The sequence below is a fragment of the Poromitra crassiceps genome (genome assembly GCF_964638095.1).
Source record: "Poromitra crassiceps genome assembly, chromosome: 3".
In the NCBI taxonomy this organism is placed as follows: domain Eukaryota; kingdom Metazoa; phylum Chordata; class Actinopteri; order Beryciformes; family Melamphaidae; genus Poromitra; species Poromitra crassiceps.
The window spans coordinates 67,506,558-67,525,814 of NC_139625.1; the positions used below are offsets into that span (position 1 = coordinate 67,506,558).

General features: G+C 42.9%; 1 protein-coding gene across 1 annotated transcript; it reads right to left on the reverse strand.

The window, feature by feature from the left end:
* Window positions 1-387: 387 nt before the first annotated feature.
* Window positions 388-18,775, reverse strand: eif4eb (eukaryotic translation initiation factor 4eb; the record flags this gene model as incomplete). The annotated part of the gene is made up of 8 exons (XM_083633125.1): window positions 388-1,253; window positions 1,341-1,480; window positions 2,424-2,537; window positions 4,672-4,735; window positions 4,905-5,000; window positions 9,422-9,525; window positions 13,253-13,357; window positions 18,161-18,775. The coding sequence occupies 8 exons, from the start codon at window positions 18,773-18,775 to the stop codon at window positions 1,139-1,141; spliced, it is 1,353 nt and encodes a 450-aa protein (XP_083489251.1). The 3' UTR covers window positions 388-1,138.
* Between the last annotated feature and the right edge of the window lie 482 nt (window positions 18,776-19,257).

Genomic DNA, 19,257 nt, shown 5'->3' on the forward strand with positions numbered 1-19,257 from the left:
CCTTAAACCCCGTAGTTAGACTATAACTACAGCCCTAAACCCCGTTGTTATACTCTAACTACATGCTTATTTGCGGGCTGTATTCTAAAGCGTTACCAAATAGTCCCCCTTTTCTGTCTTCTAAGGAGAGTGTAGAAAGTTTGTTTTTCCTTCCTTTCATTACTGGTGAATAAAAATAGTCCCCCTTTTCTGTCTTCTAAGGAGAGTGCAGAAAGTTTGTTTGTTTTTCCTTCCTTTTTGTCTAGGGAGGGTGGTCCTGTCCTGTCACCTTTAGTATTCTGATTCGGTGGGGAAGACATAAAGGAACGAATGCAGAAGTCAGCTATCTCCAGGCACAGAAAACTGTTTAATGGTGTTGTACATAGCCTTTGTTCCTTAGTCTCTGGCTTTAAAATAAGCTGAGGAAAGGTCAGCTCAAGTCACAAAAACTTTATTTAGAGAATTCCTCATTTGTGTTGCTTTCCATTGTAAGGCAGATAAAATTCAGTCTAATAAATTGATACCCTGCAGTACAGCATCACTGCAAGTCGAATATCAAATAATTTCAAACAAGGAATGTACAAATTACAGATTGCAAAAAAGTATTCCACAATATAACAGGTACAACTCAATTGCAAAACCAATGTTTTCTCTATCAATTATATTAACACTCAAACGAACATTTGAGTTATGAAATACTCTGAAATGGCTTATTACTTGCAATGGGTTCAAGGCAAATAAGCAAAAAAGTTCTAAAGCTAATATTCAGGCAAATTGATATAATAAATTAAAGGATTACAGCAAATCAATAATGCTGTACAAAAGGGGAGAGAAATATAATTTTTTTGCATTTCAGAATTCCCTGCCATTAAAAAAAATCACCATGTAATTTCTTCAGCAGAGAACACTTTGCCTCATCTGCTATTAATACCTGTCAAACGTCACGTAACGTAACGTAACTGAACTGTCGTCATTAGTGTTTTGGAAGTTGCATCGGGTGTCAGTGGATTTCCCTTTGGTTTCAAGTCCCGGATTTTGTATATGTAGTCTTGTATTTGGTTCTTTCCGGATTGCATTAGGCAGTCTTTGCAGCAAAGTAAACATGTGAACTGACAGCAAACAGGAGACCGGGAAATGGACAAGGCATGTAGGGCGTTTCTCAGACGACAAATTTGTTCTTGGTGGTTGAGCCGCTTTTGGTAGCCGTATCTGCATGAGACTGGTAGCCAATAGTCATCTTCATGGGGATCCCCAAGCGCTCCTTGTAAACTCTCCTGTTGACACACAAGAATGACACCGTAAGAGGGTAAAGAGCGTGTGTTTTTCAGGTTCCTCAGACTGACACTGAAGAGCTGCTTTACCCTATGTGCGTTACGGCGTCCCGATTCTCATAGTCCGCTGTCCAGACGGCTATTTTATCTCCTTTTGTGCGGATGTTGACCACGGCCCCGCAGACCTCATCGCTGTAGTCGTCAAAGGCCTCTCCGACTAAGCACAAGAGCTGATGAAGTGATGGGAGGAGAAGAAGGAAAAAACAGACGTGAAAACATGAAGATTCACATCTTGAATCGCTGATCCGTCATACGAAATTTGACATACGTTCGATTTAGTTGCTGGTGGTGGTTGTTTAATTTAACCAACATGCTTGTTTTTATTTTCCTTGTACGACAATGACGGATGCTAAAATCGGATAACACGGATGCAGTGGGGACTAGCATTTACTCAGCAAAATGATTCTGATTCTGAACTGTAAGGTTGTAATACATGACGTGCTAACATGCTTTCCATTATCAACAGGTTGGGAAAGAGTTGATGGTTTTGATAGTTTGCGAAATGAATTCCAGCCGCAGTAGGGTGATCAGTCCTTCAGGTCAGCATCCTCTTCCCTCTCCCAAAGTCCATATTAAAATGATCTATGTTGGCTACAAAACATAAAAACAAATTGCCTTCAGATATAATAAGTTAGCCCAGGCTTTTAGCAGTGTGGTGGACAACTGGCTACTGTACAGCATCAAAGTCCTGTTTTGCTAACTGGCATTCCATAGCTTGTTAGAAATCTGTGCTGTTGTCAGTGAGCTTCACAGCAGCAGGTAGATGGAGCACAGCATCATCAGCTTGACTGGAAACTTAATAGTAGCCAGCCCACTGTGTTGTTACTGCCACGTTCTCACACCTGTCAGTCAAGGCACAGCAGATTGCTCTTTCCCACGATGGGAACTCTTTCTACTCTGTTGGAAACACACACCCGCACACACATCACACTACTTTGATCTCATCAAAAAAAAGACAATGACAAGAACACTGAACATCAACTCTATGTGGTTTCTGTGATCATTCACACTGAAGGTGCACACAAAGCGCTCGAGTTACCCCACATTTTTACAGGTAAGATAGGATGGATGCCATTGGCCATTTTGGGGGTGTAACAGTAGTGTCAATGTTACCGTTTCCAGCCAGAAGCGGTCCAGGTCTGATCTTCTCTGTTGCTTGTTGAGCGTGATCAGCCAGCGTCCACCACGCTTGTTCCTGTTATCCTCCCACATGGGCTCGATGCCATCCTGCAGCAACAGTTGAGATCATTACTACATATATACTACATATATATATTACTACATATCCCCACAAGAAGAGGCCAACACTTAACACAAATGTGTTTATTGGTATACTACAAATGTTTTGTAGGAATTATTTAATTTGCTCTCAATTTGTCCCTGAGCAGCATATCAATTTGAAGGTTTATTTTTGTTTCTTATCACAAATTTAAATCAGAATCATCCCACCGAGTTTGAATATTATGACATCTTAGATTTTTTTTTACTGAAAATACATCTGTAACATCTGAATGACATGACAAATTGTTTGATAACGTTCCAAAAGGCTTAAGGCTGGAACACAACAAGCTAACTTCAAAGAACTAGCGGTAACAAAGGCTGAGTGTTGCGTGGCCTTACGTGTCTGTGTCTCTGTGTCGGGGCCAAAAGTTGCACTTGAACACACCGCAAAGACTCCAGCCGACGGTCAACTAGCACGTACAGTAGGCCTACGTTCTGTGTCTGCGTGAGACCTACTGTAGGACTGCACATATACAAACCTGGAACAAAGCAGCATTTGTCTACCATTTTCACAGCACTCTTGCTCACCACTTAAACAGTTTCCTACTATAGCTACTTCTAATACAGATTATGTCTCATAAGAAGTTGCAAATGGCACTGGCGTTGTCGCCTCTTGCCTGGTCTTTTGCTTGTGGAAGAACAAAGTAAGAGGCAGAGGCGGAAAAATAAGGAGAAAGTGCACTAAATGGGTGATATCACACAGAGACATGCTCAAGGTGCTTTCCTGAAGGCCATGTTGTGAAAATATTTGTGTCTTAGTATCTAGATGAAAATTAAAAGAAGAAAAAGCCGCCGACAGTGGGCTTGGTGTGTCAGGGGCTTTAGATAGGGCCAAAATATAAATTCATGTGCTATGCAAATGTCAGTCAGTCGCTATAAAGTTCACTGTTGAATGGCATGTCAACCTCTCCCACACCCACTGAACAATGTATATCTGCTCTCATTATTCTCAAAATGGTCACATTATTTTAGGATGAAACAATTGAGGTAACATATTTTCTATAATAAAATCATTTGACAACTGTCTGACAACTGGAATGGTCAACTCCATTTGGAATGCAATATTCTCACTCTCTTGGGTCCTCACACTGTGTTACTACAACAACCCATTATGATTACATTTTCTAGTCCTTTTTGCATTGCCACATTGTCAGATCTGCTACTTGCTGTTAATGTGTGGGATACTTGAGCCCGGGACCCCCCTCCCCATTTTATTTGCTTAGTTGTGCTCAATTCCTCAATGCCTATGGGATTGTAATTATGTTATTTGATCCCATAAACATAATTGATAGCCTGATATTGCCGTTTGGCTTTAGACTACAAAGCATATTTGTTTCTGGCTCTGGGAGTCACACACATTTAGGTTTTTAATTGTGATCTCCTTTTGATAAGTAATGTCATATTTTTTCACTTCCACTCACTGAGCCTCCCCTGAATCTGCTTGGACGTAGCGCGTGGAAGGATCATGCTATTCCCCCCCAGTTCCCCTCTGCCCCACACAGGCACCCCGACCGCCCAGAGGAGGCACTACTGCAGCGACCATGACACATACCCTTAATCCGGCTTCTCACCCGCAGACATGGCCAATTGTGCCTGTATAGATTCCCAACCAAGCTGGAGGGAACACGGGGGCTCGAACCTGTGACCCCCATGTTGGAAGGCAGGGAACCTACCACTGCACTACCCGGGCGCCTTAAATAGTAAATATTGACCTCACCACCAGAGATTATTGATGTGCAAAAGTTAAAAAATGCAGAGTTAAACCACACTATGTGCATTTTAAGTTGGCATTTCCTGTATAGACTTCAGATTGAAACCACACTATGTGCATTTTAAGTTGGCATTTCCTGTATAGACTTCAGATTGAAACCACACTATGTGCATTTTAAATTGGCATTTCCTGTATAGACTTCAGATTGAAACCACACTATGTGCATTTTAAATTGGCATTTCCTGGATAGACTTCAGATTGAAACCACACTATGTGCATTTTAAATTGGCATTTCCTGGATAGACTTCAGATTGAAACCACACTATGTGCATTTTAAGTTGGCATTTCCTGTATAGACTTCAAGCTTACCTTAAAAAGGGAGTAATCACATCCTGACATGAGGTTGCTTGACAACTGGATATGGTTGTAGAGTCTGAAATGAAGCCAGCATTCCATTAAGAAAACATGCTCCTTTGTGGCTTGCTGATCTTATAGGATTTCAAAAAGCAAGGCATATCGGTAATGACATTTCACCGCATAATTCACTCCGCGTAATTAGAGGAAAACAAATGGAAAACACAGAGAGATTTATTGCTTCTTACGCCCAGAAATCTTCAACCGTGTCAAATTTAGAGACGAGTCGCAGGTTGGATGACCATGTTTTGCTCTTGTCATTCTTGAAGAACCAGAGAGACCATCTGTTGGGCGAAAGACAAATTGGATAAGCATCAAGTTAGCAAGCCCCTAATTAAACGCTTGGAAAACAAAAGTAACCTCAAGGCCCGTGAGCTCCAGAGCAAATGGGGAAGTTCTGGAAGCAGCTGCAGGCAGTTGACACAAACGCTTCAGTAAATCATCTATGGTCCAATCAATCGTGGGGCAGTGTCAACACTTATTCAATGTTTAATCCTCCTATAGCTCTGCAGCTAGCATAAGCTCTTTAGGTGGAAGAATAATGAAGTGAACACAGTGAGACTGGTGAAGCCATCATGAAGTAATTTATGCAGACAGCCTGTCAATGGCTGTGTGGAGACTTTCCACAGATCAAAGGCAGGAAAAGGAGCAGGGATTTGCACATGGAATATGCTGATTGATAGATCACATTTTACCATTTGTATTTTCCTTGATTGCTTTCACCTGTATTGTATATGTATAATAGACAATAGCCTTGGGTGACATCTAAAAATAATATTGCGATATAGTCATACATACATGACATATTATGATTAGTAGTATGAATAGTATGAATAAATAAAGGACTGAGAGGTTGATATGGTGTTCATTTCCTTTTGTTACAGCAGCAACACTTACAACACTCTTAAAGCCCGCCTCCAGTCGTAGCAGTAGATTCCCTGCCTACTAGTGATGCGCGGGTCACCCAGAACCCGCTGGGTCCCGCGGGCTGGGTTGGCAAATTATGAAAATATCGCAGGTGCGGGCAGGGCAGGCTCAGAACATGACAAAACAACATTATTAAATCATTTAGAGCAGTGAAACACGCAAAGTAATTAACCTTAAAGACGTGAACTCTCTCTCACACATAGGTACACACAATCAGGCAGACTCCTGCTGCACTCTCTATAGCCTACATGCATGGAGTAAAGAAACTCTTCAATGAGGTAGCCTATGTGCTCTCAAAACAAACATTTTGGAAGGATTATTCGCTGTAATTATTATTTGAAGTGTCCATAAAACTAATGCCACCGCAGATTTTCTGTTGTGGACTCGACTGTGACCTATTTGTCAAATTTACTGCAACGTGAGTATAGGCTGTGAACAATTGAGAGCGCATGAGGTAATTAAAAGAAATCAGACAGCGAGTCTGGCCGTATCTGCAAGCCGTGTGCGCACCTGCTGCACTACTACGTTTAGTAGCCTACTACTGCAACATGGCCAATTGAGAGCGCATGAGGTCATTAAAAGAAATGGGGAAGAATAAGAACTGTTTATGTAGCCTGCCGAGTGCCTACCTCTATACCTGCTACCTCCATTTGAAACACTGCGGTCACGCCATCCGCACTTTGGGGAAGCGTAGTCGCGCTATCTGAAGACCATGGATTAATTGAAGAAAGACCGACATGAAAGCAGCCGCACAACTCATCCAGAGCAGTAGGCTACAACTGTTGTTGCGCAGGCAGCATGTGAGTGTCTGTGTGTGTGTGTGTGTGTGTGTGTGAGAGAGAGAGGGGGGAGAGAGACAGAGTTATTAGCTACTTTTCACACATCGGAAGCTCTGCTGTGCTCCTCCTGAGTCCGGAGACATATTACCGGTACATTAAATTGGCCGTTGCGGGCTGCTGGGTTGGGCTGGGTTCGGAATTTTCAGATATTTTAACGGGCTGGGCGGGGCGGGCTGGCTCCAATGACGGGTTGGGTTGGGGCGGGCCTTAAAAAACCCTGACCCGCGCATCACTACTGCCTACCAACACGAGGGTTGCAGGTTCGCGCCCCCGTGTTACCTCCGGCTTGGTCGGGCGTCCATACAGGCACAATTGGCTGTGTCTGGGAAGCTGGATTAGGGGTATGAGTCCTGGTTGCTGCACTAGCGCCTCCTCTGGTCGGTCGGGGCGCCTCGTCGGGGCAGATGGGAACTGGTGGGAATAGCGTGATCCTCCCACGTGCTACGTCCTGCCGGTGAAGCTCCCCGCTGTGAGGTGAAAAGAAGCAGCTGGCAACTGCGCATGTCTCGGAGGAAGCATGATGCAAGTCTACGCGTCTCCCCTCCCCAGATTGGCAGAGGGTGGAGCACCGACCGGGGCAGCAGGGGGAAAATTGGCCAAGTACAATTGGGGAGAAAATGGGGGGGAAATCTGGAAAAATAATAATAAAGCCCCCCTCTAATCAGTTTTTCCTACCTTTTTCACCATTGATGATGCGCATGCACTGTATCAACGCACGTAACCATTTGTGCCAAAGATCTAACATTGATAAGAACCGAAGCCAATACAGTAGTTTGTTCCACTGCAATGTAATGACTGCAGGTGCTGTTGTAAAAGAGGCAGAACAGCGTCGCTTGTATAGCGGCGGCTATACTGTTTCCAGTCATATCTCTGTGAAAAATGTTATTTTAGAAGCCAAAATATCGCTTATTAATGTCAACAGATATCCAAGCTGATGGGATTTATGGAAAGAGCATGACTCTAACTGGTTAAAAGTTACTATCGCGGCGTTTTTAACCTGATTAACATTTAGTTAGCAAATGTAGCTAATGGGCTAACAGCTAGCTAACGGCAGAGGGTATCACTGTGAATATTGTATTATCTGTCTATCATACATCAGTCGTCAGACCATTATAATGTCTGACGTCATCACCCGTTTTTACAAACAGCTTATTTTTAGGGCTTTGAGATGAAAATAAGGTTATTTGTCAACAAAATACACTGTGGAATACTATGGCTAATCAACAGACTAGGGAAAAACACAGCTAGACATGAATTATCCTAAAAATGACAAAACACACTGAAGGGCTTTAAGAGTACAGTAAAGCAGACTGTGCAAAACTATCACGATATACGGCAAATATTGCGATATTCGATATAATCGAAAATTATCTATTGTCTAATAGATAATCTGCCTATTTTGTATTGGTTTGTGTAAATAGAAAAAAAAACAAATGTAGCATTACATACTGTGCATGGGACATTTTCATACTCGTTAACCTGTCTGTTAAAATGTTTGCATGCTTGATTAGAAGCCATGGTTTGAAGCAGAATGTTATGTTAACCTGTCTGTTAAAACGTTTGGATGCTTAATAAAATATTGAAAAACAAACAAACAAACAAAAAACAACATTTGGATGCTTGATTAGAAGCCATGATTTGAAGCAGCATGTTATGTTAACCTGTCTGTAAAATGTTTGGATGCTTGATTAGAAGTAGGGATGTCAAAATATATCGTCCCACAATATATCGCGATATCAAAACGTGACAATATGTATCGTTGAGATGAAATCTCATATCGTGAGAAAAAGAAGCTGAACATGGTGGCACTGATCTGCATCTGATTGGCATGCTCGCTCTCCTTTTCATTGCTTTGTTTGAACAGACGAGGGACGTTACAGACAGGGAGGATGAAAATGGTGAAATTACTCAAATTAGCGTGGAGGATGCCCCCTCAACTTACAAATCGATTGCAAAAAAATATTGTTAAAATATTGTATCGTATCGTTATCGTGAACCCAATATCGTGTATCGTATCGTATCGTGAACTGAGTGTATCGTGACACCCCTAATTAGAAGCCATGATTTAAAGCAGCATGTTATGTTAACCTGTCTGTTAAATGTTTGGATGCTTGATTTGAAGCAGCATTATGCAGGCCCTGATGGGACTGGTGACCTATCCAGGGTGCATTGATAAGGCAGGGCTCACCAATGCATGCTGGGATAAGCTCGAGCCCACCATGACCCTGAAAAGGAGCAAGCAGTTAAAGACAATGAGAGAATGAATGCTATACAGTAGGCTAATGTTATTTGGACTGTACTGGAACAAGCTTGATGTCAGTAAACCCTTTCAAATCACGTTTGAAATAATAATCAAATCAACTTATCCAAACCAATGAAGACCAATTTAGGCATTTCAGTCATTTTGAAAGACCTGCACTCCACACTGCAGGTCAGAAATGTGTTGCACATACCACTGAAATTTCACTTTTGATCAATTTGATGTTGCTTTAGTTGTGTGCTGTGCACAGACATTTTCAGCTTTGTGAACAGCACCAATTGTTTTTGGTGAATTGCCACTTCACATCTATGTGAGCCGGTCCGTTCAGTTGTGTGGAGGAGGGCTCTATTCTTCTATTCTTCAACTATGGCCAGCGAGTCGGTATATCGATAGTGTTATATGAGACTCAATATCGTTTTACATTTTGGATATGGTAATATGGTGATATGGCATAAGTGTTGTCTTATCCTGGTTTTAAGGCTGCATTACAGTAAAATGATCTAATTTTCTGAACTAACCAGACTGTTCTAGCTGTTCTATCATTTGCATTTACCCACTTAGTCATTATTCCACATTACTGATGATCATTTATCAAAAATATTTTGTAAAAACACCAACACTCACCCGTACTATATTGTCACAATATGGATCGAGGTATTTGAGAAGGCCAGACCCTGACCTGTTCTGGAGGGGGTGTTTGATGTAGGACTCTGGGCTCATCATCTCTTGTCCAGTCTCCTCAGCTCCATCTCCGTCGCCTTGGTCTGGACTTGGGGGGGTTTCCTAAATAAATAAATAAAAATAATAATATAATAATCCAAAATAAAAGCAACAACAACAACAACAGCAATAAAATAAAGGGGGGGGGGGGGGGTAGAGGTGGGACAATTACAATTACATTTACAATTACCAGGGTTCATACACATTTTGACCAATGGATTTCAATGACTTCAAAACATATTTCCATGACCAAACATTTTGTGAAGTCTCTCTGTATACATGAACAAGTGAGTGAGTTACGCCATTCAATTTAAAATGTCACTAGCCTACACTTCACTTACTGTAATGCAGCCTTTAAAACCAGGAAAAGACAACATTTATGCCGTATCACCATATCCAACATCTAAGAGCATGGGCCCTATCTTCGCAAAAGCGGTAATTTAACGTTTGCGCTCGTTTAATGCCACGCAATGCAAATTGGGGGCGTGCATAAGAGCATGTCTGTTATAATTGTACTGGACATAGGCGTTTGGCATAGCCACATGCCAAACTAGGCATTTCAGCGCAAAAATGTGGGGATAGATGGCATTATCCTATCGTCAGCAGCGCGGAATTACTTTGCGCTAAGAGCCTTTAAAAGCACCTCTTACGTAAATACCCCATTGCGCTTGAGCGCACCATAATCTCCGTGCTGCGCAGTGCAGTGTAGAGTAGAATTACTTTTGGATATGTCATTACAGCCTTCAAAAGAAAATAACTCCTGCACACTGTCTCCAAATGCAAAAAAGTTTATTTAACAGAAAAGAATAATGTTTCGGTCCTAAGACCTCCTTCAGAATCTGAAGAAGGTCTTAGAGACAGTGTGCGGGAGTTATTTTCTTTTGATTCAGTCAGGTTTTCCCTCCTCCGACGCACCTGTCACTTAGGTGTGCAGAAGCTTTTGCTCCATTACGCACAGCCTTGCCACGCCAGGACATCAAATTCTGCTGCTGAAATTGGGTATTAGCAGATAATTCAGTGAGGCAATCAACTATAACTCACTGAGAAACTTTTATCACATCGCAAAGAAGGAAATTAATTGAGAAAACTTGTTGGACAATGGACATAGGCTATTCACCTTCACCTATCCCATAACCCGGAGGGTCGTTGGCACCACAGATGATCTGTCAACAAGCTCTCTCCATCTCTCTCTGTCCTCGGCATGAGTGAGTCCACTCTATTAAGCATGGAGAAAAATAACAGCATATTGCATGCCTCGCGCAAACAGCGATTGTTTTTTATTGATGTAACACCCAGGCATTGCCTGGCCACACCTGTGAATAGCAGTTTAGGGATCAGATTATGACGATATGGGTCGAAAACGGGAATAAAACTGTCTATTTACATGGATGAAATGCACGCTCCACGTGGCCCCCACGGAGCTCCATTCTAGGACTGGCTTGCACACTATTGATCTCAAAACAACGCCTAAGATGGACAAAAACGCTGCGGAGAACACTGGGTGAGTCGTCAGATAATAATTAATGTGAGGAGAGGGCTCCAGGTTAAAAAAACGAAATTCTCCTTTAAGACCGCCCAAATCCCGTTTGTGCTGGCATTTTGATTTTGATGATTTGGCACAGTTCTAATTTACGCCTGCGGCATGTGCCGTGAACGTTTCCGCATCCCTGGCAAGATTTGCATCCCCATGATATTTCGGGGTTGTTTTAACTTAGAAAACAGGGAGGTCACGTCTACCCAGACAATTATATCACTTTTAAACAGTTACATTTCTGTATAAATCATTACAATATGCTCCCGTGAGGTGGGGATGCATTCAGCTGCTGCCGGGCGGGGGTGCAAAACTCTGCATAACACTTGGACACGTGCGCAAGTTGGACTGCTATCTTCCCTGCCTTAAGGCATGCGCAAACAGGTGCGCAAGCGCACATAGGGGATATATCGCCTGTACCAAGATAGGGCCCCATATATCAGGCATGTCCAAAGTCCGGCCCGGGGGCCACATGCAGCCCCCGGACTGATTTTAAATGGCCGACGGCTTATCTCTCAAAATATACTATATCAGTATTGGTTAAGGAAGCAAGTTCAGTTTGCGTTTTTTCCCTTCACTGAATGATGACAGCACTATCATACAGTTTGTAGACAATAGGGCTGGGTATTGGCAAGAATATGCGATACATATTGCGATACATATTGCGATATATTGCGATATTCTACAGAATTTACTCAAAATTAAATAATAGAGCTAAAGATACAACACACTGTGTACCACCCAGGTAGTGTAATAAAATGTACATCACTTTATTCTGATAAGTTAGTGGACAAATTTAGTCAAAACTACTGGGTGTTGAGTGTTACTGAACGCATCGATATGGGAATTATCGATACAGTATCGATTAGGGGTGGGAATCACCAGATGCAGAGGCCTGGCATGGCACGGCCTGCAAAAAAATAAAAAAATAATGTTGCGATACTTGGCGTCCAAGTATCGATACAGTATCGGGAAATAAAATATCGCGATATATTGCCGTATCGATTACGGTACATGTTAGTTGCCCAGCCCTAGTAGACAAGCACCAAGTAGAAACACAATGCAGGCAGAACTACCGGTAATGTTTTCAGACCGTAAACAAAATCCTTGTACAATTGTATTGTATTGTATGTTTTTTTCCCTTTCTTATAACCCATCCCATATGATGCGAAAAGTAGCTCGCCCCCAGGTATTTTCACATTATCAGATCTGGCCTCCATTCAAAAAGGTTTGGACACCCTTGCCATATCTAGTCTCATATCACGATTCACAATATTGATATAAAATCGATATATTGCCCAGTAATGCCCACGCCTAATATTGAGTACCAGAATCAACCTCCCAATGATGCAATTTGCAGAAAAACATTACTGTAGATTTAATTGATTATCAATCACTGCTTTCAACTTCTTTCTGATGTAAATATTTTATTTTTACAACCAGATCACCCTATTAAATAAAAAACAGCGTCATGACTCAATAACGTTACTTGGCAGAGGGTCTGCGCTCGTACTGAGTGCATTTCCTTGTCAAACTCTGACGGTGAAAAACGTTTGCTTGTCACAAGATAATCATTTGATGACTTATTTGACACATTCGCTAAGCTGTTGCTCTTTGAACAAGTCAGGATGTTTGTCGGCATTTGGTCAAGCTGGACGTGTCGGCTCTCTTCGCCTCCACACTTTTAAACATAGTTTATAAACGGGCTATGTAGTGTCCGTCCCCTTAGTGTCAGCAACGTACAGTAATGTAAGCAAAAATAATTCCATATTTCGCTCTCTGTGCATGTCCAAGACCGGACAAGACCGCGTGTGCTCACAGCAGCCATGTTTGTTGTGTTGAAGCCAAGCACTGAATGAGTGAGAGAGAGAGGGGGGGGGGACGCCCACGGCTGGGAGTTAAAGCAGAGCACCACTTGGAGCACTCGGCACTGCCTGCTACACACACACACACCCTACCCTACCCCGCTGTTATGCATGTAAGTTACATTATTTATTTTAAAAGCATGGAAATTATTTTTAACTCAGCGTAAATGAACACCATGAAAATATTTAGTAAACAAATTTCCATGACTTTTCCAAAACTTTGGGGGATTTTATTTTTCCCCCAAAACTTTTCCATGACCTGGAAATTGTATTTTAAATGTCCATGATTTTCCATGTTTTTCCATGACTGTATGAACCCTGAATTACTTTAACTGTCCCACCTCTAGCCCCCTTTCCATAAAACATTGAGAGGTAAGCCTGTGGTCTTCCTAACCTGTTCTGGAGGGGGGTGTTTGATGTAGGTCTCTGGGCTCACAATCTCTTGGCCAGTCGTCTCAGGTCCATCTCCATCACCTTGGTGTGGACTTGGTTTGGTTTCCTTAAAAAACAGGGTAGAGGTGGGACAATTACAAAACATTGGGAATAAGTTGGTTAACTTGCTTAAGCTTGCTACCATGAAAGGCAGCCAGGTACAGCTGTACTGACAGCACATGTCAAAACTGAACTAGAACCAAACTAACTCACTTCCTTCACGCAAATAACTCAATGGTTTATGATAGACTCACTTGGGTTAGTAATATTAGTACACTTGTATAGATACAGTCGGTCACGTTACTTCTGGTAACGTGTGTGTGTGTGTGGCTGTGGGGGAAAACGGGAGGATTTCCCCCACGCTGACCCATTGACCACGCGTCTATGACGAGACACCACCTGAATGTATGGTTATATTTTAGTTATACGACAACAACAACAAATTATACACATAAAATGTCCAATTTATTCTCTTCTTTTCTTTTCCTGTCAACCATTTTATGTGAAGCACTTTGAATTGCCTCTGTGTATGAAATGTGCTATACAAATAAACTTGACTTGACTTGACATACTGTATACAACAAATCACCGCAAAACACCCGGAACCGCAGCAGTTAACTAGTATGATTTGTGACAAACAAACGTTAATATCTCAAAAACTATACATGACATCACTTATATTTTGACATTCTGAGTGAGAGCAGAAGTAGCTCAAGAGTTTGTGGTATAATATATGCATGTCGTCTTAAAGTTGTGTGAACTGTCACCTTTTTTTAAATGTACACCGCACAGCTGGGGCTAGAGTGAGCACTCAAAGCTAGCTCCATAGGGTCCCATTGCAGTTTTCACCCGGAAAAGTTTGTTGATCAAAATCCTGCTCGGCTGATCCCTCGTACAGTTGAAGTCTGTGATAATAGCGTTAGCTTATGAAACTTTTTTGTTTTATTCCTACATTTTAACACAAATCTGTACTTTTCTATTCCTTCAATTTTTAAAACGGACTAGTTACTTTACTTTTAATGCACAACAGACAAAACGATGTAACGTTGTCTGTCTCTCCCATCTTTCATGCAGTGCACCTTTTTTTGTGAAAAAACCACATCACACAAATCAAAATATATTCTTTATACATCTTAAAATGTTTGGAGGGGATATTTTAAGTTTAATGGTCTTCTAATTATATTAATATGACGTGAGTTAGCTTTGCACAGAAACAGAAAAGTAAATACTTGTTACTTTTACATTTCAGAGCCTGTACTTTATTATTATTATTATCATTCTTTTTTGTTTACTTGAGTAGGCTAAACAAGTTGAATCAGTAATTCTATCAGTGTCTTTACACAAGTAACTTCTACTAATATAAATAATCGGTGTACTTTCCCCATCTGGATATGAACAGATGTTACACATTCACTGACTAGGAGCTGGCGAGGTCGATTGTCACCGACTAGCGCTATAGCAGCTAGCTAATGATCACTTTTATTAGGCCGTGCATGGTATAGCCCCGAGAAGTGTGAAGTCTGTTTTGACAGAACAGCACGCCAAACTCTATTCAAAAATCTGGTAGATGCTTAACGACAATGCTCCATAACGTGGTACCTGTTGTAAGATTACTTAAGCCATTTTGCGAATTGTCAGGAGCCATGCATGCCATGCCATACATACACCAAGCAGCATTTATGCCAATAAAAAACACGAATGGTTCCCCTCGTATTCCTAGTTCCCTCTTCCACCAAAGTAACGGGAAATTGTGGAGGGCAGTAACGTTGCAGAGCAGCGAAAGTTGAGGTGTTATTATTCAAATAAAGCGTTAACGTTGGTGGTGGATTGTCCTACACGCCGAATTTATCAAAGGACCTACGAATTCGGGCAGGTATCTTTTAATTGACGAAAGTCATATGCGTTTACTGATAGCCAAGCCAATGGAGTTTGGCGTCTGAACTGCCAAGGCCATGACTAACGGTAACGTCAGCGTAACTTTGGAGATTCTCCGCAAGCAGTCCTGTTTTGGTGCTTGGGTCGTGGCATAGAGGGGAAACTTCAAACCAAGTCAAAACAGTAATGGACCAGTAACTTATGACACGTGCACTTTTCATTCGAGGAGTTATGTGAAAGGTGTACAAAGAGTTGCCTAATATGATTTCAGGTTGTCATTAAAACAGACGCCGCAATTGTTTCGCTATGTTCTTTCGAGAAAGTGCTCACCGGTTCGGCGGTCGCCATCTTACAAATTTCTGTTTAGAAAGCTGCTGTCACTCGCTGAGTCGCGCATGCGCACTGTCGCTACTCGAGCTTCATGTCCCGCCCTACTCTGCCTCTGATTGGCCTACCCTGATATTCTACCCTAACCCCAACCAATCCCTCATGCCTAAATCCAACCAATCGTCACTCCTCATGTAACCTCGCGTCACCAGGCTCTTCTCGGCGAGAAAGAGCCTGGCTTCCGCTCACAATTGATTTTGTCACCCTACCTGGTTCCGGCCTAGAGCCCGCCCTAGACCGGATGGGCAGCGTTTCTAACTACTCCTCATGCCTAAACCCAACACGATATGTTTTAGTCTGGGCACCCTTACACCTAGTCTGGGCACCTTTCACCCCGCTTTTTGTCATGGGGCGTAAACCACGGAACCAGAATGAACACCGGAAGGCAGTGCACCAAAAAACGTCTTTGTTGCCGTTAGCTTGACGTCTCTTCCCTCGATTAATTGTCTGATGCAAAGCTTCTGTATTGGCTTAAAAGATGTGAGATTGTGAATCCGCAATGTTTCTAAAATAACTTCTTCAAAAACTTCGTTCGGTACGTCCATCTTTTGTTTTGTTGTTTGCCGTTCTGATACTTGTGTCAAATTGTCAAGTTAACGTAAAAGTTGACGAGCTAGAAACGCTGCCCTTCCTGTCTAGGGCGGGCTCTAGGCCGGAACCAGGCAGGGTGACAAAATCAATTGTGAACGGAAGCCAGGCTCTTTCTCGCCGAGAAGAGCCTGGTGACGCGAGGTTATTTACACCGCGTTTGGCCATGGGGGCGTAAACCATGGGTCACACCCATTTTGTCACACCAGACTGCTGCCTCTCTGAAGTAGTCTTGCTCCGCTTTGTGTCATGGGGGCGTAAACCAAGGAAACAGGAAACAACACCGGAAATAAGTGCGCCAAAAAACGTCTTTTTTGCCGTTAGCTTGACGCGGCAGGTTACGTTAGCTAGAGCCTGAAAAGAACAACAACACAAGTTGTATAGTAGCGTTAGCACATTTCTAGTCACTGCCTAGGAAGGTTTCTGGAGAGCCAAAGACAATGGAGTACTCGCCATGTGAAATCTTATGATCAATGTCCATGTCTTTCCCAGCACAGGCAGCAGAGATGCTTCAACTGTTGTACTTGATCCTCCATTATCGATAACAGCGACAGACAACTAGCGTTATAATAACGATTCCATCAACTGGCCATTTGTTTGAAAAGTAAAGCTTCTGTATTGGCTTAAAATATGTGATATTGTGAATCCGCGATGTTTCTACAAGAACTTCTTCAAAAACTTTGTTCGGTACGTCCATCTTTTGTTTTGTTGTTTGCCGTTTTATTTTCTTATTCGTTGTGTCTGATTGTCAAGTTAACTAGCTATTTCCGCTGTTGTTTCCTGTCTAGGGCGGGCTCTAGGCCGGAAACAGGCAGGGTGACAAAATCAATTGTGAACGGAAGCCAGGCTCTTTCTCGCCGAGAAGAGCCTGGTGACACGAGGTTACTCTGAAGCTGAAGCCAACGACTTCCGGGTCATGGAAGCCGGAGGTGTGGCGTTATTTCGAAACCCATGTAGGTTACGCCAAAACCACGCCCTGTGTCCGCCTACGCAGCAGTCAAGCACCGTGATTGGCCAGGAGCAAGTCTTTTGTCTTCTTTTGACAGCTCGAATCTCCCAACTCAACTGAATTGCTCTTGATAGTGGACATTGAAATTAATTATGGTCACATACCTTCCTTAGTGTATTAACGCTAATGAAAACGTAACGCACGCTTTTAACACATTTCCCACACACCACAAACACTGTGCCCAGCAGCCCAGCCCAGCGATTTTATTAACCAAATTGCTCTTGATAGCGGACATTGAAAATAAATTACTGTAATAATGCCAATGAAAACGTAACACAAGCTTTTAACACAGTATCGATTTTTAAACATTTATTTCAAAACATCATTGTAAAATTCAGGCCTTTAGCCAAAGGTTCAATAAAAGAGCTCAGCTGACAGTTTAAGCTGCAAATGAAAAATATAAAAAATATAAATATAAATTGGGGCGATGTAGGATTTTATCTTTCAATAGGCTATCCTCATTGCAGCCTCGCTTGGTGTTGTTGCTTCTCACAGGAATAATAATAAATAATGTCTTTAATTTATATAGCACACTTTAAAATGTAAAACAAATCTCAAGGTGCTTTACAGTAGCTAAAATAGTAAAATAAATAAATAAAAATAAAATAAAATAAAAACAAGCTAAAAACAGCTAAAAGCTCCGAGCTAATAAAAAGCAGAGCGGAACAGGTGGGTTTTAAGGCTCGTTTTAAAAACAGCGAGGGATTTAGAGGCCCGAACAGTTCCTGGGAGTTGGTTCCACAGGCGTGGCCCCAGGGTGGAGAAGGCTCGGTCACCCATCGTTGCCAGCTTGGTGCGGGGGACAACAAGTAGGTTGAGGGTGTCGGATCTGAGTGACCGGGAGGGGGGCTTGGGGGGGAGGAGTTCTTGAAGGTAGGTGGGACCAGTGTGGTTTACTGCCTTGTAGACCAGGAGGAGGAGTTTGAAGGTGATGCGTTGATTGATGGGGAGCCAGTGAAGTGAGTGGAGGACAGGGGTGATGTGTTCTGACTTCCGGGTTCTGGTAAGAACCCGGGCGGCACAGTTCTGGACATATTGCAGTCTCTGGGTGGATTTGGTGGGGAGGCCTGCAAGCAGGGAGTTGCAGTAATCGATACGGGAGGAGATGAATGCGTGGACCAGTTTTTCTGCGGCGGCTTGGGGTAGGAGGGGTCTGAGCTTTGAGATGTTCCGGAGATGGTAGAATGAGGTTTGGCAGATGGATTTGATGTGGGCGTCAAATGACAGTGTTTGGTCAAGTTTGACACCCAGGCTGGTGACCAGTGAGGAGAGGGGGATGGAGTGTCCATCGATGGTGATGTGGATGATGCCGGCCTGTTTTATTTGGTGAGGTGTACCGATGAGGATGGCTTCAGTTTTACTCCCGTTGAGCTGAAGGGAGCTGTTGCTCATCCAGTGGCGGATGTCATTGAGGCATTTGGTGGCCCGGGCTTGAGTCAGATGGATGTCTGGGGAGGTTTGAAAATAGATTTGAGTGTCATCGGCGTAGCAGCGGAAATTGATGTTGTGGCTCTTCAGTATCTTCCCCAGGGGGAGCATGTACACCAGGAAGAGCAGGGGACCCAGGACTGATCCCTGTGGGACACCAGAGGTGACACTCCGGATGCTGGAGATGAAGCTGCGCATGGTGTCCTCTAACAGAGAGCCCAACATGAACATGAGCACCTGGCCAATCCTGGCGCTTGACTGCTGCCTAGGCGGGCACAGGGCGTGGTTTTGGCGTAACCGTCGAAATAAAGCGGAGGGCGTGGACGTTCAGCTGGTTCAGCTGTAGTCTGGGCACGCTTTACACCGCTTTTGGCCTTGGGGGCGTAAACCAAGGAAACAGGAAACAGTAGGCTACCGGAAACAAGTGCGCCAGAAATCTTCTTTGTTGCCGTTAGCTTGACGCGGCGAGGTTACGTTAGCTAGCTAGAGAGCCTGATGAAAAGAACAACACAAGTTGTAAAGTAGACACGCGAGAACGTCTCTTTCCTCGATTAATGGTCTGGTGCAAAGCTTCTGTATTGGCTTAAAATATGTGATATTGTGAATCCGCGATGTTTCTACAAGAACTTCTTCAAAAAACGTCGTTCAGTAGCCTACGTCCATCTTTTGTTTTGTTGTTT